Raw genomic sequence first — 23,471 nt, forward strand, 5'->3', positions numbered from 1 at the left:
ATTAGAGAAATTATTTGGAGTGGGAAAGGATAGTTGATTATTTTGTGATGGTTCAGATGGAGAAAAATTCTTTTTCTGCTATGGATTCTTTGCATTCATTCTTTTTTGTTATCTGAAATTCATTCAGTACCCGATGTGAAAGTCATTGGCCTTATTACATTGTTCTGGAAATTTTTTGTAAAAGAATAAAAGTTGTTCCTAGTCTGAACAGAAATACCTTCAACTGATTAACATGAAGCTTTTTATCTTCTCAGCAGCTGAATGCACTCTGCAACAGTCTTTATATATCACTGGCCTAAGGATCAAGAAGTGGGCTAGAAGTTGAATCCAGGTCTGTCAGATGGATGTGCAGAGCGATAGTCTTGCATATTTTTAAATTTTAGGTAGCTTTTCAATCTGCCTGATGTATTAAATTACAAATTTTGTCATTGTAAAGTACCATAATGTGTGTGTATGTGTGTGTGTGTGTGTGTGTGTGTGTGTGTATCTATATATTGCTACTATACGTAACTATGTTCTGAACAAAGCTCTAGGATTTTATCCCCAAAGAATTTTCATTGTGAATTAATTTGATCTTCATATTTTAAAAAAATGAATACCACATTAAAATTCACTCTAAGGTATGTACCATATTGAAATACTGACGCTTGTGGTAATGGTATTTGAGAACTTCATGGTGTAAGGTTCTAATGTGGTTCAAACTGAGAGTTGAGTTTCATCCAAAAAAAAAGAAAAGGAAAAATTGGGGGGGGGGGAAGCCCCCAGAATTATAAACCATTTAGCAATAGAAAAACTAGTAAAAGCTGCTTTCTTTTTTTTTTTTGTTTGTTTGTTTTTAGGCAGTTGGGGTTAAGTGACTTGCCCAGGGTCACACAGCTATTAAGTGTCAAGTGTTTGGTCTGAGGCTGGATTTGAACTCAGGTACTCTTGACTTCAGGGCCGGTGCTCCATGCACTGCGCCACCTAGCTGCCCCCGAAAGCTGCTTTCAAAAAGCATTACTAAAATTAAAATTCACATATTGTGACTATTTCTGATTGAACATCTGATGACTAATTCAAGGTTTTGATCCTTGAATAATTTTTACAAAAACAATTAAAAAATTTATGATATAGATATATATCTATATTATATCTCTATGTATTATAGAGATATAGGTAATATAAATATAGAAAGATAATCAGTTTAAATGAATCAGAACAATCTAACCTTTTAAATGAATTGAAAAGGAGCCAGATTATAGATTTGAATTGGTAACCTGAGCAGGAAATGAAGTTGAATACTCCATATATCAAGCAGCAACCCTTTCAAAGGATTTGTTTAATTGGTCATTTCTCATTCTTGCAGTAGAAGACAGACCACAGCTGATTTATTTAGGTACCTATAACTTGTAACACTGTAAGCACATTCTTACTCTGCCGACTAGATTGGCATTCTTGCAATTATATTCTAATCGTTGGTTAGACTATCTTCAAAATGTGTTTTGATCTGTGTAAAAATTAGCAACTCAGAGGGATTTTAAGAGCATTGAGAAAATTTGAAATGCTTGTAAATAATTTGTAATTCAAATGCTGAAGATACTATTAGAAACCACAGTTCAGTATTAGAAAATAAAAATACTTGTTCAATAACTTAATGGTTTAATCTATTCTCTTAGCATACATAATACAGTAAGGGTTAGATTTAAGGAAGCTCTCCAGAAATGCTCTAGCAAGCTTTTCTTTTGAAATTACCGATTTATGTTTAGAATATACCACTACACATCTGACATTTTTACCTCTAAGGCAACAAAGCTTGTTTAAAAACATTTGTTTTCAGTAATCCTTAATTTGAATGATGAGTATATCCTTGTGCTATATATGGAGTACCCCCGTACATTTTCTTGAGAGATTCAACTATTAGAGAAAACTTGTAATATTCTCTGATGTTAGATTGCTGTTAATGCAAACTTTTAATGTGGAAAAGAAGTAACTATATTTTCTGAAAATGTATGAGATTTCAGAAGTGTCTCCTTTTTAAAAGGATAAAAGGATGTATCTTAAAAGTACACAAATGTATTTGATAACCAGATTTTAAAATTAATATGTGTAAGGTAACATTTTTATCATTTCAAAATAATGTGTATCATAGCTATTTTTCTAGTAAAGAAAAAAATCATGAGAAAATTTGTATCTCATTAAAATGTCTATTTCAATAATTTCTCCTAAATGCCTTTTTCCTCTAGTAATTGTTACTCCAAATGTGGGGATGGTTTACTATGTTGGCAGGACATTAGATATTCCAATTTTGGCAGATATTTGAAAAGCACAATTAATAGTTGCCTTGGAAAATTGTAAAATTTATTTTTAGTGATTGATATATATATGTATATACATATATATAGTGATGGCATTTAATAGAATGAAAACTTTGATGTTTATAGTATTTGGTAAATTTGAAAATAGTAATCTTTTATTTTAACAAAACACTAGTTGATTAGATTTCTTTTCATTCTAATTTAATTTTTAAATTATCTTAATGTCCAGTCAAGAAAAAAACTATTAAAAAGAAATGCTTTCATTAATGTACTTTTCAACAATATGTATTATGTGGCTGGATTACTAGAGTTATTTAAAAAAATAACAGAAGTTTGGTTCAACTTTTGGTTTTGATAGAGGTTTAAATCTTATGGCAGCACTTATATACGGTATTGCACTTTGAATTGCTATCTTCTTGAATAGATTATAAGTATGTAAGGCTACTGTTTATGGGAGCATAAGTTCTCATGGAACTTCAATATCGTTTTCGTGTCTTGTTCTTTTTCTCAGTTATTTCAGCATCCATTTTCTGTTTGTCATCTTTTGCCTCCTCCAACACTTAACTTTCTTTTTGCAGATCCATAGCTCCTCTGCAGTTCCGTGCAGAAATAAATATTTATATATATATATATATATATTATATATATATATGTATATATTTTAAATGAATATTAGAGATAGCTGTTGGTTTTTATTTTATTTCTTAGAAAATGTGGCAGGCTCCTGTAGTGGTCAAGCCACATGATTACCTTGAGGGGAAATTTATCTATTTAACAAATTTGTTAAATTGAACTACCAATACATTTAATGCTAGAATTAAAGCACATGGCTAAAACTAATGTTGCTCTTAATATTTTGAAATTTTGACAATGAAAACCCCTTTTAATTGTGCTCTGTTACACATGTATAAATGAATGATGTAAAAAGGGTTCTGCCTGTGATTACACATACAAATTAATTAGTTCAGCTACTATTCTGGCATTTTAAAAAAATCATACATAACTGTCTGCATACTTTAAAACAGATTAAGGAAATTATCTTATCCCTTTCATCTCAACGTCTACTGACACCTCCTTTTAAACAATTGTCTCTTGTTTTAAAACTTAATTCATATATCTAGTGGATCTCATCTAGCATTGATTTCTTCAATGTCTTTTTCTCAAATTCATCTCTTTTGATGTGAGAACATTCTCTGTAACTCAAGCCACCTCTGATAGCCTTTCTGTGTCTCTTCTTTACCTTTGCTACATCCTTTTTTTTTATCTAGTCTTAAAATCTCTTCTTTCTATACCATTTTTTCCTTCCTCTGCTACTGTATTCATACAGTATATATCTAGCTTTGGTCTAACATTGAAATTAGCCAAAGTAGGTTGTCCTATAATAATAGATTAGTGACTAGTTAACACTACTGCTTGATTTTTAACTGTATTGAAGTTTTTAATTTATAAAACTTTGAAGTATTTATATATCTTTATATAGGTATGTGGTTGATAAAGTGTTCATGTATCTACTTGAGCAGTACTCGTGTAAGGAAGAAATTTCTTGACTCTGTGGAACTTCAGGCTTTATTTTATGTGTGTGTGTATATATATATATATATATATAAATTACTGTGATGTATAAAGCCATCGGTATTTAGTTAAAGTTACTTGTGATGTGTTTCTTTGAACTGTGAAATTGTTTTAAGTGACTCACACCAAAGTGCTTTACAAATTCTTACGTTACTGTGAAATCACTTCTGAGATGGAAGATGGCATCAGTTTAGGGAAAGAAATGACAACATCATCATCCATGTTTGAAGAAGAACTCTTGGGAAGAGATAGTATTCATAATTTAGTTTTTCCAGGAAAAAATAATCTTTTGGAAAAAAAAATTATGGGATTTCTGAGCATTCAAGATCTCCTTTTCATTTCCTCTATTTTGAAGCTCCTAGAGGTGCTGTAATTCCCAAGCATCATGTGAGCTTTGTTTAATGCTAACTTGGGAAAAGTGTCCTTTCCTGGATCTCCTATATACTTCCTATGCTGGGTTTTTTCTTGGGAATCTACCTTTTCTCCTTACTTTATAAGAATAAACACAGCCTAGGGTAGAATTGGCAGCAAGAAGGCACAAAGAGCAGTGTGACTTAAATGTGGGGAGAGATCTTTAAAATAGGAAATAACTTATTTTTCTTGTTCACATCTGTCTTCACCTCGGTAAATTAATTTTGCTGCATACTCCTATTGTATTTGTTCTTAGCTCTTATGATAGATACTTGTTACCCAAGCTTCAGTTACTTTTGGTTACTTGGTCTGGTCCTTTCCTGTAGTGTTAGAGGTTTCATTTTCAGAACAGTATACAACAAGATTCATCTTTGACTTTCTGACTTTATTTTTTGGTAGTCTTTCTCCTGGAACTTAAGCATCATATAGGGTGCCTATTTATTCTTCTAAAAGAAGAGACCCATCTTAGATTATTTTACCAAAATTTAGATACATGCAGAGATCCAGCACTTCATTTAAATTCAGTACGAAATTCACTTTTAATAGTTAAAAGCTTAGTTTGACAGATGACCTTTTTTTTTTTCCATAAAAATAGGTTCTGGGTACATCTTGAATCTGTTTTAAGATATGTAATGAAAGCCTTGTAAGTTTGAGATCTTAAATGTTTTTTTTTTAAATCAACACGATGCATGTTTTTTTTAAAAAAAACTGCATCTGCTTAAAGGGATTTATTACTAAAATTGCTTATTTTTCTACAGAGTTGTCTGCTGGTTCTCAGCTTGAAGAAGAATCTACAGTCCTTATTGATCCTTTTTTCTTGGCGTTACCATTTTTGAAGCAAAGTTAACTAGCTTTCTAGTCTGAGCTTTCTTTTTGGCCGTCTTTAAAAACATTTTTTTTTTGATCCATAAGGTAGACAAGAGATAGTTCTACAATGTCCAAGTCATTCCAGCAGTCATCTCTCAGTAGGGACTCACAAGGTCATGGGCGTGACCTATCTGCAGGAATAGGCCTTCTTGCTGCTGCTACCCAGTCTTTAAGTATGCCAGCATCTCTTGGAAGGATGAACCAGGGTACTGCACGCCTTGCTAGTTTAATGAATCTTGGAATGAGTTCTTCATTGAATCAACAAGGATCTCATAGTGCACTGTCTTCTGCTAGTACTTCTTCCCATAATTTGCAATCTATATTTAACATTGGAAGTAGAGGTCCACTCCCTTTGTCTTCTCAACACCGTGGAGATGCGGACCAGGCCAGTAACATTTTGGCCAGTTTTGGTCTGTCTGCTAGAGACTTAGATGAACTGAGTCGTTATCCAGAGGACAAGATTACTCCTGAGAATTTGCCCCAGATCCTTCTACAACTTAAAAGGAGGAGAACTGAAGAAGGCCCTTCATTGAGTTATGGTAGAGATGGCAGATCTGCTACACGGGAGCCACCATACAGAGTACCTAGGGATGATTGGGAAGAAAAAAGGCACTTTAGAAGAGATAGTTTTGATGATCGTGGTCCTAGTCTCAACCCAGTGCTTGATTATGACCATGGAAGTCGTTCTCAAGAATCTGGTTATTATGACAGAATGGATTATGAAGATGACAGATTAAGAGATGGAGAAAGGTGTAGGGATGAATCTTTTTATGGTGAGCCCTCACATAACTATCATAAATTTGACAGTGAGTATGAGAGAATGGGTCGTGGTCCTGGTCCTTTACAAGAGAGATCTCTCTTTGAGAAAAAGAGAGGCGCTCCTCCAAGTAGCAATATTGAAGACTTCCATGGATTCTTACCGAAGGGTTATCCCCATCTGTGCTCTATATGTGATATGCCAGTTCATTCTAATAAGGTGAGTTAATGCAACAGATACTTCTAATTTCCTTTACATTGTAGTACCTATCTGTTTTTACCTATATCTTACTCTTTCGATAGTCTGATTACATTGAGTTGATCTAAAAGTTTTATATACTTTTGAGAGCACTTGCTTTATTTGGAAGATAATTGTTATTGAGCATTTTAAACCAGGGCTTTACATTAATATATTCTGTTTGCCTAGATTACTTCTGGCCACTGAGCTGTCATCCACTGGGATATCTTGTTGGCATTTTGCATCTATATGTTCCTCTTAACCATACATTTAAGCAGGTTTTTTTTATCTGCTTTGTTGAGTTGTTTTGAATATTTTTTTGCAGTCTGTGTCCTGTGCTATTCAGGAAGCTTGATTTCAGCTCTCCACATCTGTCTTGATTGCTGAATTTACATAGTAAAGATGTGTTCTTGCACAGTTCTCTTTTTTTCCTTATTCGTGGCTAAGGGAAAGCGTTAATGTAGAGCCCTGGAGTTTGCTTCAGTATGTTTCATATTTTAGATTAGTTCATTCTTAACTTTTAATTTCCTTTAACACAAACTCTCATACTATGGCTGAAATTTGTCATCATTTTTTTTCTCCTTTTCCACACTTTTCTTAAGCACTTCAAAATTCACTTTTTATTATCCCATGTTGCATCTATCCCTTTAGAAACTTGGAATTTTCAATCAGCTACTGCAGTATCCTGCTCTATGTTCCTAGTAAGCATATTCTTTACCTGGTTTAGGTGTAGATTTCTATTATATTCATTTTAAACCAAAAAAAATCTAATTCTCCTCTGTTTGCTTAATTATCATTCACATCTGACAAAATGGCAACTTACTCAAAATGCCTTTTTTGAACACATTGTCCTTTCTCTTTCAACTTTTTCAATTTTATCCATTCTCGCTATTTTCAAAATATAATACAATTGGATTTTAAGGGCACTCCTACCTTGATGTATAATTTCTGACCATCAATTTTTCCTGGTCTGATATAAGATCATTCCACTTTCAGGGAACATGGTGCTGTTAAGAATTGAATTTAGAATAACATCTAAAAGTGTCATTTCCTATCCACATCTATTCCATTAAAACATTTAAAAGGAATATTAATTTTTAAATAATCAAAATTACCCAGTCAAATTAAGTTACTTCTATTAAAAGCAAACTTTAAAATCTACTTATCATCACCCATATTCTCCCTTTCTGTTTGAATCTCTGAATTTTGGTTTACCCAGATAAGGGGTGGTACTTTACAACACTAAAACGATTGGAATTTGATCTGAAAGACTTGAATTTACAGAGCACTTCGGAAATTTAAACTTTAAAATTAACCAGTTGAGTGTGTTTATTTTAAGGATATGAAGGTTCTTTAAACTACTAACTAGGTAAAATACCCAAAAGTCTTCACTAATCTAGTATATCTCAAACTACCAAATTACTTTGTAGCAGTATTAAAATTTTGGTTGATGTTGTGGTTTTCCCTCCAGAATGCTAATTCTAAATGCTTAAATCAGCATTTTCTATTCTACACTAGGTGCCACCCCCTCCCCACGTCCCTTTCCCCTGCTGTTAAATATTCCTTGTATATTCTTAATGAAACTTTTAAATTTAGGGTCAGTGATCCATACTAGACCTTGAGTTTTATTGTGAGTTGATACAGTGAAGGAAAAGTTTCTTAGATTTATTCCTCAGGGTGCTAAAGATGAAAATCAATAAAAGATCTCTAAACCCCAAGGATAATTGCCAGTTACACTATATTCTTAGAGCCTGCTTCATCATTTTTTGCTAATGCTGTTATTAAGGGCAATTGATAAGAGAACTACAAATACATAAAGCTGCATGTATTTGGAAGCTTCCTTTTACCCCTTGTGCTGCACATAGAGCAGTAAATGGAAATTTGCTGCTGGTACATAGAACAGGACAATGCAGTAAAGGAATGTGTGAGGAAACTTAGATTAAAGAAATGTGTGTTTTATATGTTGGCATTTTACCGAAATAATTAGCACCTTTTGGTTCTTTAAGTACTTACCTTCTTAAGTGAATCTAAATTAAGGATTACAAATTATAAGAATTCCTATTTTTTTAAATAAGTAGTACACAAAGGGATATAGCTTTATCAGTCATTGCTAAAAATCACAAACCATGTGTCCCACCTGCTTTTGTAATCTATCAAAATGTGTGAATTTGAAAAAAAAATCAAAAGCTATCTAAATTGTTGACTTAGTTTTTTCTCCAAATTTGTTGCCAATTTTTATGTATTATTAAAAGCATTTATTCTCTTATGCTTCTAGTTTGTATTGAACATGACTTGTATCAAGGCATGTTGTAACATACCTTTGTATCAACATTAGTTTTCTGTATCATAGATGAAGCAGTTAGGGGATCATGCTTTAAATGTTTAATCCTGCCCTTTTATATGTGCTGCATATTCTGGAAAAATTTGTCATAGCTTGGTGGTGGCTTTAAATAATAAGCAGGATCATTCAAAGTTTGAAAGAATTAGAAAACAAATTTTGAGTAGAAAAGATAACTTTTTTGTCACTATAAGATTTCCTTTGTAATGTTTGAAAGTGTTTTTGTTTTTATTTCCTTCAAGAGGAGGGTATTCCAGAACTTCACTTTTAAATGTCATGTTTCTTTTCTTGCCAGCATACTATTTCTTTTTCATGCTAGCTTAAGCAATACAATTTTCACATCCCTCTTTGATGTTTTCTGGGCAACTTTTTCCATTTCAGTCTCAGCACCATTCATGTTCTTGCTCTTTATTTTCCTCAGTTCTTTAAAAAGGCTTCCCATTTGTCTCTGGTATAGGTGAGCACTGATACTTAATATAGTCTTTTTTAGCCTAGGTCACATCTAAACCTTAAAACAAGATCCTTATATAAACTCCATTAATCTGACACATCAGGGTACTTCTACCTTTTCTCAGCATTAATTTTGATTAAGAATCAGAAAAAATTAATTTAAATCTAAAATTCATTTAGAGATTCTTCCCAGCCCTCAGAATTTGATTGCAGAATTCTCCTGAAACTTGGGGCTAGAATTTTTTAGATCATGGTTAAGGAACATGTGTTCTTAGGTTTAAAATTTGGCTAGGTCAGAGACAGTCATATTTTTCACTTGCATGGAATTTGCTAATTCTACTGGAAGTTTGTCCCTGTGTTAGCTGTTGAGTGGGGAAGTTGCATAAAAAATATTGGCATTCTGTATGTTCGTTCATCTACTGTAGGTTTGTGTAGATAAAATGCCTGGTTGGTGAATCCTCCCCCTACTCTCCTCCAATCCTGCTTACCGGCTGCTTTAATTTACGGATAATCATATTGTATAAGTAAATAAGACATGTAAAAATTTCCTGTTAAGATTTATGCCTGTTCTGCCAGTGGCAATATTTTTCATAGAGGTCATTTGGTCCAACTCTTCAATTATAGATGAGTGAACTGCTCACGTTTTCACAGCTCCTGATTCAAAATTCATCATTTTCCTTCTTGTACTGTATTGCTTTTCCCATTTTGTCTTTATGGAAATATTTTTCAAGTTTTGAAAATGTCTCTGAAAAATTGGGATTTAAGTTATAAAATTCAGTTTTATATGTAGTTTTTTGAGAAAAAACATGTTTTGTAATTAAAGGGATAGATAGCCTTAACTAAATTTTTAATTCCAAATGACAGTCCATTAGTATTTCACTGTAAGATAAGGATTTGATGGGGTCAAACCCAGGTGTAAGAAAAGGGGGTAAAAAAGTAGTCATAACTTATATGTTGAATTAATGAAGAAATTAGGTAGAATGTAAAAAATGGTAGACAGATCGTCCTTAGCTTACCATAAAAAGACAGTCTTTGACAAGTTTTCTAAAAATTCCTTCCATTATGTTCCCTAGTATATAGGAGTTTCAAAACATGTTATGAATCGAGGGAGTTTTTTTTTTAGCCTTAAACTAGACTCTAACTAAAATTATAAAAAACAGAATCTCCTGTCATTGTCTACAATTACTAGGAAGAGCCATTTTTCCAGAGGCCACCTGTTTTGTTGACCAAGCTATAAATTTTCATCCATGAATATGCATAAGATATTTGAGGGCAGGATCAAACCTCTAGGAAGAACTCAGGAAAGTTGTCGAATTCATGTGATGGTAGGTCAGATGCCAAAAGACAATGGGTTTTATCATGTGACCGTTAATGTTGAATGTTTAGTGCTCCAGATTTTGGTTCACTTGAGAATATTTTAACTTTATTTTTGTTAATTCTACAAATTTACTTTGCTGCAGGAGTGGAATCAACACATCAATGGAGCAACACACAGTCGACGCTGCCAACTTCTTCTTGAAATGTAGGAATTTGAAATATCTCTTAAGCATCCTTATTTATGACACAAAGAACAGCAGTTAATCAGATTTTTGTCGTTTACCTAAAATGCATTCTATTATAGCTATGCAGAATTTTGTGTGTTGTCGCTTACTGAAATAGATAACTACAGATGAGATAATAAAACTAACAGTTAAGATGCTTGATTGGTTGTTGTATTAAATAATCTATTGAATTTCTAGTATAGAAAAAACTATTATTAAGCCTTTTTATTCCTAGGGGAAATTTTATGAAAAAGCTGTTTCTAGGTATCCATTTTAATATATGGAATAGATTCAAGCCTAATGATTATCAACAGAATCCTACCAGTGAAGAGCATGGACTATTCCAGGGTCTTACTACTTTTCACATGGCTAGGTCATACTTTAGGGGAAATGTTTATTACCTTAAGTTTTCAGCCTAAATCGGAAATCTCAGGTAGCATAGGCCAAGTTTGTTCCCTTACTCATTTTGGTAAGTTTGAAATTCTTTTAGTGTCTGTTACCAATGGGATAAATTTTATATATATCTTGTAAACACAATATATAATTTCCACTAATCTGAATGAAGTAAAGCAGAACCAGTGATTTTGCTTTGAATGTAATTTTTTGTTCTTTTTTAAGCTATCCAGAATGGAATCCTGACAATGATTCTGGACATGGAATGTAAGTGCAAATCAATACTGTTTATTATTATAAGTAGTTTAGGTGTATAGCGTGTTTTTATATTTCACAAAATACTTAAAGGTCTCCTAGAAATATTAAAGAATGGTTTCATTGCCAAAATACAGGTCCATTTTTGATTCAGATCATTTGTTGATTTATAACTATACTATTCTAAGTTAGTATGGTTTAGAGTAAGATTTTCCTCTACTTGATTGTCCATAAAGATTACAGCATTCCTGATAACTATTAAATCACTCCAGTATTATTTTGGAGGGTTTAATATTCAATGTGTTCATATTTCTAGGGGAGATCCATTCATGTTGCAGCAATCTACAAACCCAGCACCAGGAATTTTGGGGCCCCCTCCTCCCTCATTCCATCTTGGGGGACCACCTGTTGGACCAAGAGGAAATATGGGTATGTTTTTAAATCATTAGGTGAAAGAGACAGTAAGTGAACTAATAGAATACCAACTAGAGGAAAGGTTAATTAAAATGTCATTTATATGGCTGATAAAAATTGACTGCTAATTTTTAAAATTATCCTGGATCACCTTTCCCTTTCATTCAGGGTGCATATACCAGTTATGCTTTATGTGAACATATAGTTAAAACATTAAAAATTACTTTCCCTCTTTTACAGGTGCCGGAAATGGAAATATGCAAGGACCAAGACATATGCAAAAGGGCAGAATGGTCAGTATTAAATTTCAAATGTGTTACATGGACCTGGGGTTATTTAAAATGTTAATGCCAACTATTTAGTCTTCAGTCTCTGAAGTAATAAATCTTTCTTGTGCATATAAATCTTGGTTAATTGTATGGAGAAATACTTAGAAACTGAAAGAGGCAGAAAAGCAAATTTTAAAAACATGTTACCAATGAAAGATAATAAAGATAATCCTGTTTGAAATCACCATTTTGCAGGGAAATATGCTGTATATATAGCTTTCTAGAAATATATAGGCTATACTTTTTTGTTATAGGCAATTGGGGTTAAATGACTTGCCCATGGTCACACAGCTAGTAAATGTCAAGTGTTTGGTCTGAGGCCGGATTTGAACTCAGGTCCTCCTGACTTCAGAGCCGGTGCTCTATCCACTGCACCACCTAGCTGCCCCTAGGCTATATTTCTTTATCCCACACCCTTCCATCTGCAAGCTGGCTTATATAAAACGTAGTATTGCATAAAACCACTGTTTTCATCTGTCTCCGAATTAATAAGAAACTTATAGAAACATAATGACAATTTAGCAGTTAATGTAGTTAAAGCAGTTACTTCATCTGTCCTATCCTTAAGGTAGTGTCATCAGCTTACATAATCTGAGCATTTTCACTTTAAAGGTATTAACAAATTTTGCCCCAGAAGTAGAAGCAATGGTACTTGTCAGTGCCCAGATATTTTTCTGGACTAAATTTTTGTGAGGATTATAATTTTCTTAAAAAATTGTTGAAGGTACAAAGAATCATAGATTCTTTTATTCGGTGGCCAAGTAAAAATTGACTTTGTTTTTGTATACATAGGATCACATATCTAGAAAACTGGAAGGGAATGCCATTCATGCTCACTGTTACATTTGCGTATAAATTAATTTTACTTATAAGAAAATACTAGAAATGTTCTAGAATTGTGTTATGTGAGTTTTAAGTTCACTAAAATATTTATGATGGTTATTATTTTAATTACTTTATTCTGGTATTGTGCCATGTAATTTTGATTTAAGTTGAGGCCTACACATTTTATTTTTTATTTATAGGAAACTAGCAGAGTTGTTCACATTATGGATTTTCAGCGGGGGAAAAACTTGAGATACCAACTTTTGCAGCTGGTTGAACCATTTGGAGTAATTTCAAACCATCTGATCTTAAATAAAATCAACGAGGTGAGGCTTAAACCATTTTTAAACTCTTTGGAATGAAGGCAGGAAATGAATGCAGCAGTGTACCTGTCTTTTTTAACCTCTTAGCTATTTTGTGTTACAAAGTGCATTTACCCCCTTATTAAATTTATAAGCCCTATTAGATTAAGGACTGTGTTCCTTGAATAGTAGTAAATAGATGCTTATTAGTGAAACCAAAAAGAATTTTAGATTTAGAATCAGAAGAAAGTGGTTTGTCCTTGGCTCCTCAGGCATATGTGAGTATAGACAAGTCCTGGTCACTTCATACCTTAGATTTCCCAACCATAGAATGGAAACAAATATATTTATGTGGCTTATATTTTTTGCAGGCTGGTTGTTAGGAAAGCACTTCATATACAGTACTTATGCTACTACATAAATAATCTGATTTAATTCAGAGGTTAGATCTTAATTCTACTTAAGTCATTTAAATTGATGTACTATAAGAAAAAATGGTTTATATGTTGTATTAGGATTTCTATTAGCATTCACTAGCATTTTACGAAATTATTACACGTAAGCACGAATTTTCATTGTATTTCCAAAAGGATAAAGTGTGAAGCCTGTTTTACCCTTTCAGTGGTGATAGACTTGTTTTCTGTTTTATTGGGGTCTTGTCTGAGAGGAAGCATAGCATCTTTACAAAGAACCTTTGCGTTTGGAGGTATACAACCTGTGCCTTAGTCCTGGCTGCAGTATTTGCCTGTTATATTGTGTTGGGCAAATAATTTATTCTCTGAGCCTCAGTTTCCTATTAAAATGAGAATAATGTTGGCACTATTTTTATGGGAGCGTTGCAAGTGAGGTACTTTACAAATATGAAATGTTAATTCTATAATTGGAATTTAACTTTCTAGAATTATTACAATTGTCTACCAAAACGTTGCTATATTGTTCAGGCATATATATATATATATATATATATATATGTATATATGTATATATATATATATATATATATATATATATATATGTATATATATAGTATATGTATATGTATATATATGTAAAATGGATTTAAACAATAACCTTTGAACAAAATTGTAAGGTATTTCTGGGAGGTTTTTTACAAAGTAGTACATCTAGGATATTTAGAAATTACTTGTTCCTTTAATTTCAGGCATTCATTGAAATGTCTACCACAGAAGATGCTCAGGCTGCAGTGGACTATTATACAACCACACCAGCACTAGTATTTGGCAAACCAGTAAGAGTCCATTTATCCCAGAAGTATAAAAGAATAAAGGTATGTTTTTTCCCCGTCAAAGTGACCTGTAACAGGTGGTTGGAATTACTTCACAAAGATTACATTGTATAAAATCTAGTTAAATATCTCATGAATACTTTACTTAGAAAAACAAAGGTAGTATTTGCCATCATGTCATTTCCTCCTTCTGCCTCCCCAAAACCATAAATACTAATTCCCTTTTCTCTCTTCCTTTACATCACTTTTTGGAAGGGTGGCCCTTTTCAGCAGTACCATATTACTTGCATACTTGATCTCATCTCTTCTCCCCTCCCTCCCCCAGCTCCTCTATTAGAATGCTTCTATCACCATCTCTTTCTCTAATACACAGTTTACAGTCTCTGCCTATCTATTGGCTGATACTCTGATGCCTGCAAATATGCTCATATTTTTTCTGTCTTTAAAAAAACCGCTCACTTGACACCATCCTCTTAAGTGATCCGTTTTCCCTTTCATAGCCAAAGCTTTTTAGATCTGTTACCTTCACTTTCTCCCATTTTGTTTTTGTTTGTTTTGTTTTTTGTTTTTCATTTTTCAGTCCTTTATAGTCTATCTCCTGCGACCTCATCAGCAATTAAAAATGTTCTTTCCAAAGTTTACAGGCATCTTAGTTCCACCATCCTCTGGTCTTTTTGTAAACCTAATCTTTCTTGACTAATATAGCAAATGACACTGACCAACCTCTCCTTTATAGGTTTTCATGACTCTGCTCTCTTCTGGTTCTCCTGCCACTTATCCTTTAGTCTCTCCTTTCTTGGGGCATCATCCACAGCCCGTAATTGTGGATGTTTTAGAATCTCTTAATGACCTCATCAGCGCCCACAGATTGAGTTATCGTTGTATAACAGTTGTCATTGCTATACAGCTGGCTCATATGGTCTCCTATTTTTCAGTGACATCTTTCAGTACCTGTTTTTAGATGTTTTGAACTATGTCCCATCTCAGACTCACTATATCCAAAATGTAATTCCTTATCTTTACGCTTAGCTACATGCCATTTGCCCCTTGGTCTCCTCCCACAAAAATCCTTTTGAACTTGTTCATCTCTTTAGTCACTCAGGTCTGTAACTTTGGGGTTATCCTCAACTTCTCATTCCCTCTTCCATGTTCAGTCATTTGCGAAGTCTAGTCAATTCTAATTAGCTCTATAATCTCCACATCCTTTCCAAACGCTCACTTCACGTAGCCACCACCCTAGTTCACCTCTCATTCCAGGAATTCTTATTGCCATAGCATCCTAATTGATCTCACTGCCTAGAATTTCTCTATTATCCAATCTACTCTTTGTATAGATATCAGAGTTGTTTTTTCCCCCAGAGTGGTATTCTTAAAGCAGCAACTTGTGTCTTGACCATGTATGTCATTCTTCCCAGTAACCTTCTTTGGCTCCCTGTTCATATGCCAATGTTTGGCATTTAAGCTGTTAGAAACCTTTCTTTTGAAGTGTTTTATACTAGCCCTCTGGAGGCAGCTAGGTAGCACAGTAGATAAGAACACTATTAACTGTGATTCCTTGAGCAAGTTACTTCTTAGTTTTTGCTTGCTAGTATCCTCAACTATGAAATTGGGATGATTGTGAAGTACTTAGCATAGTGCCTGTCACATAGTGGATGCTTAGTGTTTATTCTTCCCCCCACCCCCAATACTGTATTCTACACTGAACTTGCTTTGTTGTTCTTTGTTTAGTATCTTTTCTTCATAAACTGTCTTCTGCCACGCCTGGAATGTACTCTTCCCTTAGGGACAATGCTTAGAATCCCTTAGCTTTTTTTTTTTAATATCTCTGAGGCATTTCCTGATTTTCCTACATGCACACTCACACCATTTGTTTATATCTTAAATAACATTGTATGTGTATGTTGTCTTCCCTGTAGGGACTATATCTTTTTTGTGTGACCTCAGCAACCTAGCCAAGTGCTTGGCATAAAAATTGTTTACTAAATGCTGGTTGGTGGATTGACTTAATTTACAAAAAGTTAACTTCATGGTCAGCATAGTTGACTTATTTCTTATTTCTTTAATTAAAGAAACCTGAAGGCGGGAAACCTGATCAGAAATTTGAACAGAAGCCTGAGCTGGACGGGTGATCCATCTCAGCAACTTGCCCCATTCTGGCTATTCTGACAGTGCCGTCATCAAACTTGCTGAGCCCTATGGAAAGATAAAGAATTACATATTAATGAGGATGAAGAGCCAGGTACAATAATGAATGATTTTATAATTGTACTTTTAGAGTAATCTTTACTCAAGAGGTAGTGTTGTATAATGGGGGGGAAAAACTGGTTGTGAGGAAAAATCTGATTTTGAATCCCTGTTCTGATAGTATGTGATTTTCCCTAAGCCAATCTCCTGAACGGTATAGTTTCTTTATTGGGGAATAAATAGTATTTGCATAACATGCCTTAATACTGTACTGAAAGAAATTGTCTGGAATCCTCGAAGCACTGTAGAAATGTTAATTTAGAAAATGCATGTGTGGTTTTTTTAAATATATTTTTATGTATCTCATTTTATCTAATCTGTGAGGACAGTATTCCCATTTTACAGAAGGAAAACCTGTTGCCCACACAGAGTGTAAGGGACTTAACTAAGTAATGGAAAGTTGAGACTAGGGCCTACGTACTCTTGGCTCCTATAGACTGTCATTTAAAATAAAAAAATTGTTAAATATTTAAAGATGAAATTGTTTTATTTTTTAAAAGAATTGTCTAATTACAAAATGGGTGCTGCAGGGTGTTTTTGTGGAATTAGTGTTCCTTAATTCTTTTTCAAAATTTCCTTAGGCTTTCATAGAAATGGAGACCCGAGAGGATGCTATGGCCATGGTCGAGCACTGTGCAAAAAAGGCACTTTGGTTCCAGGGCCGATACGTGAAGGTTGACTTATCTGAGAAATATAAAAAACTGGTGTTGCGGGTATGTTTTTTTTACTGGTAATTTTTCTTCCTCAATTTAGAACCCTAAAACAATGTGGTGTCCCTGCCTTTTTTATTCATGGACTTTCTTGTCTCCCTATTATATTCCCTTTCTCCTTACCCTTGAAATGAAAATTGACCACCAAATACTTGGGAGTAGATTTATTTGGATGGGGGGGGGTGTCACCTCACCAAATGCCAGGTTGTTAGCAAAAATAAAGAGACCTTACATTCTGAGATAACATCAACAAGGTTTTAAATGACCTTGTTGACATCAGTAGCGCTAGGGACAACACATCTAAATAAAATAGTATGAATTTTAAGTTATATATAGGGATTAATCAAGCACTTTAAATTCACCTATTGAAGACATTACTAGTCCATGGTCATATATGAATTATTAGTTCACTAACTATAAGATCTTAATTGGATTAACTTTTTTTTCAAATAGATTCCTAACAGAGGAATTGATCTGTTAAAGAAGGATAAATCTCGGTAAGTTCATTTCAAATACATGTAGAATGTATTTTGGTGTTTTTTGAAACATTTGACTAGAAAGTAATTGAGGAGTATTCCATTGCAGAAAGAGATCTTACTCTCCAGATGGCAAAGACTCTCCAAGTGATAAAAAGTCCAAGACTGATGGCAGCCAGAAGAGTGATAGTGGAGCTGAAGGAAAAGAACAGGAAGAGAAACAAAGTGAAGATGCTGATAAAGATATAAAAGATGAACAGGCAGAGCAAGAACCTGGTTTGCTTCTTGAATCTGAAGATGAGCTACTTGTAGATGAAGAAGAAGCAGCTGCACTGCTAGAAAGTGGCAGCTCAGTGGGGGATGAAACTGACCTTGCTAATTTAGGTGATGTGGCTGCTGATATTAAAAAAGAACCTTCAGAAAAAGCCTTGAAAAAAATGGAAATGAGTCTTGGTTCTTCAGCGGCAGCAAAGAAAAAACTCAAAAAGGTATTTTTTTTTTAGTTTTTCCATATTTTAGTTTTAATAGGAAAATTAATTTTAAAACTTCAAGGTGAAAATTTAGACATTTTGCTGTGTCCACTATTTTTGAATTCTAGAAATTATCTTAAATGCAGTTTTTGAAAAGAAAACATACTATTCTACTTCTTTGCGTATCAAGAGTGGCATTCTTCAAATCAGTGGTAGCAATTTATAACTTGCATTAATAAAAGGGTGCTGTTTCAATTTGTATATTCTGAGCAATTGTAGCTTACAAAGGTTAGTTAGAAAGTCATCTACATGGAGTACTTTAAGTATTTGGGGTAATTCAAATCATATATAGTCCAGATCCATTTTTTTCCACCTATGGTGTGCCAAAATAACTGCACGCTTATATATACTGTATATATTTTGATAATTTACATTTAGCCCTAGTTTAAGGTTGGATGTATTTAAATAGGTTTGGTGAAAAATACAAGAAGGCATTGGGAAGTTTAAGGAACTGAGTCAAACAAAATTTTACCCTATATCCTTAGAAAGTCATTGCCCTACAAAAGTAGCATCGGTGTGTTACAGCTTCTACTTGCTTGTAACATGCCATTTAAATTAAGCTTTTAGCTTAGTTGTCCAATTTTTTTCCAAAGGACAAGGAAGGAAAGAAAAAGACGCTTTTCCCTTCCTTTTTAAGTAAATGCAAATGGAAGGGATGCTGCAGGATAACTAACTGTTGCAGAGTAAACTTTGTCTCTCTTAACAGCGTCGCTTTCCAGGGAGTATGGAAGGTTTTGTCACTCTAGATGAGGTTGGTGATGAGGAAGATTCGGAACTTCAGAAACTTCGTAAATCGGGAATGGCAATTAAATCTGGTGACAAAAATGACGATAGTTTGGTTGAAATTAAGGTGGACAAGATGGAGGAACTTGATCAGGAGAATGATGGATCGTTGGAAAATGGAATTAAAAATGAAGACAGTACAGAGCCTGGAGGTGCCGAATCTGCCGAGAACCTTGAGGGAATGGATCCGAACCAAGAGACAAGTGAAAATACAGATGGTGAAAACGAAATTAAGAGGGAGGATATCCCAGATGAGTATAGAATTGGACCATATCAACCCAATGTTCCTGTTGGTGAGAAGTGAATTTTTCTAAATTACATGTTAGCTCAATAAAAGTATTCTTAAATGATGCAGGGAATATTTTAGAAGAGTTTTATTTCTGTTGTCTATTTTTCCTTGTTCTGATCTGTCTTACACATAAATACACATACTGTTTATTGTTGTAAACTTGTCTTTGCTCAAGAGTCTCAAAACTTAATTCTGCATTATACTGCTGTCTTAGCATTAATCCAGTCTCCTTTTAGTTGAGATGTTAAAACAGTAAGCTGTATAGGACTTCATGCTATGTGTCTGGTTTTTTGGATAAATTTTCTTTATGCTGTTTTGAAGAAATCTATTCACAAGAAATGCATTCTCAGTGTAATTTTGAATATTAATTTGGATAATGCTAAATAATAAAATGTTTTGTTTCAAACTTAATATTTAAATTAATCTGTTGATGAGATTATTTGTGTTTTTTTCTAAGGCGTGGACTATGTGATACCCAAGACAGGATTTTACTGTAAACTCTGTTCTCTCTTCTACACAAATGAGGAAGTTGCAAAAAATACTCACTGCAGCAGCTTGCCTCATTATCAGAAATTAAAGGTAAAACAAATTCTTAGAAGTTAAGGAAAATTGGGGTGAGAGACTAACAAACAGAAATGCTAATTATAGACATAAGCTGACTTTATCTGGGATAGAGTGAAATTTAGCATATGGAAATTGCTAAATCTAATTAAGACCTTGTAAAACAGTTCTAAAACCTTTGTACAATGAAAGGATTTTGTTTTTTTTTATTTCATAAGCTAAAGGAAGTCTTAGTAGACTGGTCAGCCCAAAAATGAAATTTTATATATAAAACTTTTTATACTGTCAAAGGAACTAACATTGAAAGATTCATTCAGTATTTAATGTCATGTCTTGATTTGAAATAATAGCAATGTTGAACTTTTCCAACGTTGTGTGTTGTCAGATCTGTTCAAAGGCATGAAAAAATCAAATTGTTATACTAGGAAAGCAAATAAAGAGGAACCCAAATTTAGGAATGTTCCATTTTAACAAAATCAAAGAAAGCAATTATCTGAAATCAAAGGTTTTTGGTTTTTTAAGTAATATTAAATAGTATTTTATTTTTTCCCAATAACAAGTAAAGACAATTTTAAGCATTTTTTTTTAAAATTTTGAATTCCAAATTTTTCTTGCTCCCCAAAATGGCAGGCAATTTGATTATAGGTTATATATGTGCAGAAACACACTAAAAGGAAAAAACCATGGGGGGAAAATACAGAGAAGGAGGTTCTTTTAAAATTGTAGCTGGTAGTGAGGAAAACCTGGTACATAAACTTTAAATGCTTGTTAATTTGACTGGAAATTCAATTATCATTAAAATGGATGAATTTTCACACAGCTTTACCAAAAGAGTAATTATGTTAGTATCTATTGAATAATGCTATTTGGGAAGTTTTCCTCAAGTGTTTTGTAGTTTAAAGTTAGAATTGGAATTTTCTGGCTAAAAAAAGATGGCATTTTAGAAATGCCTCTAAATTTTATTCATGTTCCAATTCAATGGGATTTCATTAGTTATCTATAAATTATGAGAATGAAAATTGATTTTCAGTATTGAGCTAATAAAAAGGAAATTGCATCAATTTATAAGCACACACTGAAACAAACCAGATGTTGTAAGTCCACAGTTAGATTTTTATTGTGTAAGCTAGACTTCAAGATAAAGTTTGGCATGTATTTGCAACAATACTATATGTTGAGTTTTTGCAGTGACGGGAACACTGACATTCATTTTATATGATAAATCTTTCTAAATTTGTAGTCTCTTGTTACAGTGCATTTGTTACTACAGGTTTTGGTTGATATGTATGTGTGGACAAACATCCTGTGAAATAATTTTTTGTTTATAGCTTAGTCTAGTGGAGCGGTGGGGAACTTGTGGCCTTTTGACTGAGTCCAAGTTTTACAGAACAAATCCTTTTATTTAGGGGATTTGTTCTATGAAGTTTGGATTCAGTCAGTGAACCTCATTTGAGGACCTAGAGGGCCACATGTGGCCTTGAAGCTGCAGATTCCCCACCCCTAATCTTGTGGATAAATTGGTGTATTGGTCTGGACGTTTTGAAATAATTTTATATTTCAAGGAGCTGCTAATTTACTTTCCTCTTCATTTTTTGTGTCATGTTCATCAGTCTTATAAATTGAGGGTACTGATCAATTGAAATGTATTAAATTCATACTTTCTCTTTCTGATCATCACAATACATTAATAAAGCTGTGTTTTCCTGATCCATTTGTTCAGTATTTACAGCGGTTACATTAGTCTGCAAAAGCCTGTTACAGAGATGTATTAAATTATACATTAAGGTCCAAAAATCAGTTATAATTTACAATTGTTTTCTAATCTTGCTAATTTAGATAGAATTATATGTCCCTGAATTGGTTTTATTTTTTCCCCCAGAAATTTCTGAATAAATTGGCAGAAGATCGCAGGCAAAAGAAAGAAGCTTAAGATGTGCAAGACGCTTAAGGGTTTCCAAGGAAAAGTGGTTCTTTGTTTTTAACGTTAACATTTTTTAAACGCAGTACAGATAGTTAGTAGAAGAAAATATTGTACTCTTTTGTTTTAGTGAAAAATAGTCTGTTCGTGTGTTAAGTGTTACAATAAAAATGCATATACAGTTAAGTTAATGCAGAATAACTTTTCTTTTATGAGAATGGCGACAGACAGAAGTGCTTTGTAGAGATTGGCTCTTCAAGCCACTCAGATAACTTTTGCACCGTTATGAAAAAAGTGGATGTGTGAAGAAAAGTAACCTTCAAAGAAATGAAATTTTATTAGTTTCCAGCTTCAAAGAATTGTCATTTTGATTCCATTCAATAAAGAACAAAAAACTTACATTGTATTTTTGTTAATTTTATCTGAAACATTCCACATTCTGATCTGAGCCTAGCAGATTTTTCATTTGGAGTGTGACGTTGTTTAGTTGTATTTCATTTCTGGAAACGTCCTTAAGTGTAAAGTTGGCAAATTAAAAATGCAGGTGCAGCTTCTTTTAATGTCATTGCTGTTACTTAGATGTTAGAAAACTATTAAGTAATTGGCTTTAAATTTTGTAATTTTTTTTCTAAGTTCCTACTAGATTTTTTCTTCATGTAGTTGGTGTATTTTCAGTGAAATGTAAAACAAAAAAAATCCCATTCTCTTTGACCAGTATTAATTTCTTGAGCTCTTATTGCTTGTTACTTGAATCCTGTAGCTGTCATACATTTCTGGTATAAGCAACATTTGATTTTTGAAGTGTGTAGATCATCTCTTCATATTCTTTAAATGTAATTTTACATATCTACATTTTAAAACAGTTTGATCATAATCCCAGAAGCACGCTTCTAATTAATGTACCTGCACTTGTGACCTTTGTGAACAGAAATTTGCATGTATAATCTGTGTTTACTTGTAATTTTCTGATTATATACTGCTTATATCTGTGGATTCAAGTTACTGAAGTGATTACCAATAAACAAACCTAGGCAACAATAATTGGTTATATATGTTTGGAATATTAACCAATATATGTCATGTGGCTTATTCATAGACTTTCTCTTCCTCTGCATGCTTTTAGTTGAATTACTACTCTTAAAACTGGGTGTGTCTGCTACTAAAATGTTCATTTCTTTGGTGCTGTTGAATTATAGTCCCAGTTTCATAGCTGGATCTGTTTTTTTCTAATGTTAAAATTATTTTTTGAGCTTAAAATTCCATTGGTGAGAATATAATGAAAAGCTAGTGTTTGGCTGCCATGCTTCAGTAGTACAGTTGAAAATTTAATTATCTTAATAACTAGAACATAATGAGCACTAAATAAATGTTTATTATATATATGGTTAAGAGTGTAGAGGGGCCATTGGTGAAAATATTTTTCATAACTAACAAATGGGGTAAATTTTGCTAATAAAGCGTCAATGTCCATAATAGATATGGCAGAGTTGGGGTTATTGGGCCTTCAGTTATAAGACAGTCCCACCTGTTTTTGACCTTTGATGGTTACTTGACCTTTAGAACTCGGTTTCCTTTTCTGCAAAGTGAAAGATGTGAAGAGCTGGTCATAGACCTCAGGATCATGATACTTAAGGCTAGAAGGAGCCTTGAAACTTAAAAGGTTTCCTTTCCTTTAGTAGCAGTTTTGAGTTTGTATTGGTAGTGATTAGCATAAAAAGGTAAAATGGCA

At 33.3% G+C, this 23,471-nt stretch overlaps 1 protein-coding gene across 1 annotated transcript; it reads left to right on the forward strand.

The window, feature by feature from the left end:
- Positions 1-254: 254 nt before the first annotated feature.
- MATR3 (matrin 3) lies at positions 255-22,783 on the forward strand. The gene is given in 16 exon segments (XM_078150458.1): positions 255-331; positions 5,036-6,120; positions 10,387-10,448; positions 11,086-11,127; positions 11,432-11,544; positions 11,770-11,822; positions 12,884-13,009; positions 14,148-14,273; positions 16,301-16,346; positions 16,349-16,470; positions 17,057-17,188; positions 17,639-17,682; positions 17,771-18,149; positions 18,898-19,267; positions 19,721-19,842; positions 21,704-22,783. Coding segments are annotated over 15 exon segments (2,697 nt in total). The 5' UTR covers positions 255-331; positions 5,036-5,211; the 3' UTR covers positions 21,755-22,783.
- The last annotated feature ends 688 nt before the right edge of the window (positions 22,784-23,471 follow it).

This window comes from Phascolarctos cinereus, unplaced genomic scaffold, assembly GCF_003287225.1.
Source record: "Phascolarctos cinereus isolate Bilbo 61053 unplaced genomic scaffold, phaCin_HiC Scaffold_2;HRSCAF=192, whole genome shotgun sequence".
Lineage (NCBI taxonomy): Eukaryota > Metazoa > Chordata > Mammalia > Diprotodontia > Phascolarctidae > Phascolarctos > Phascolarctos cinereus.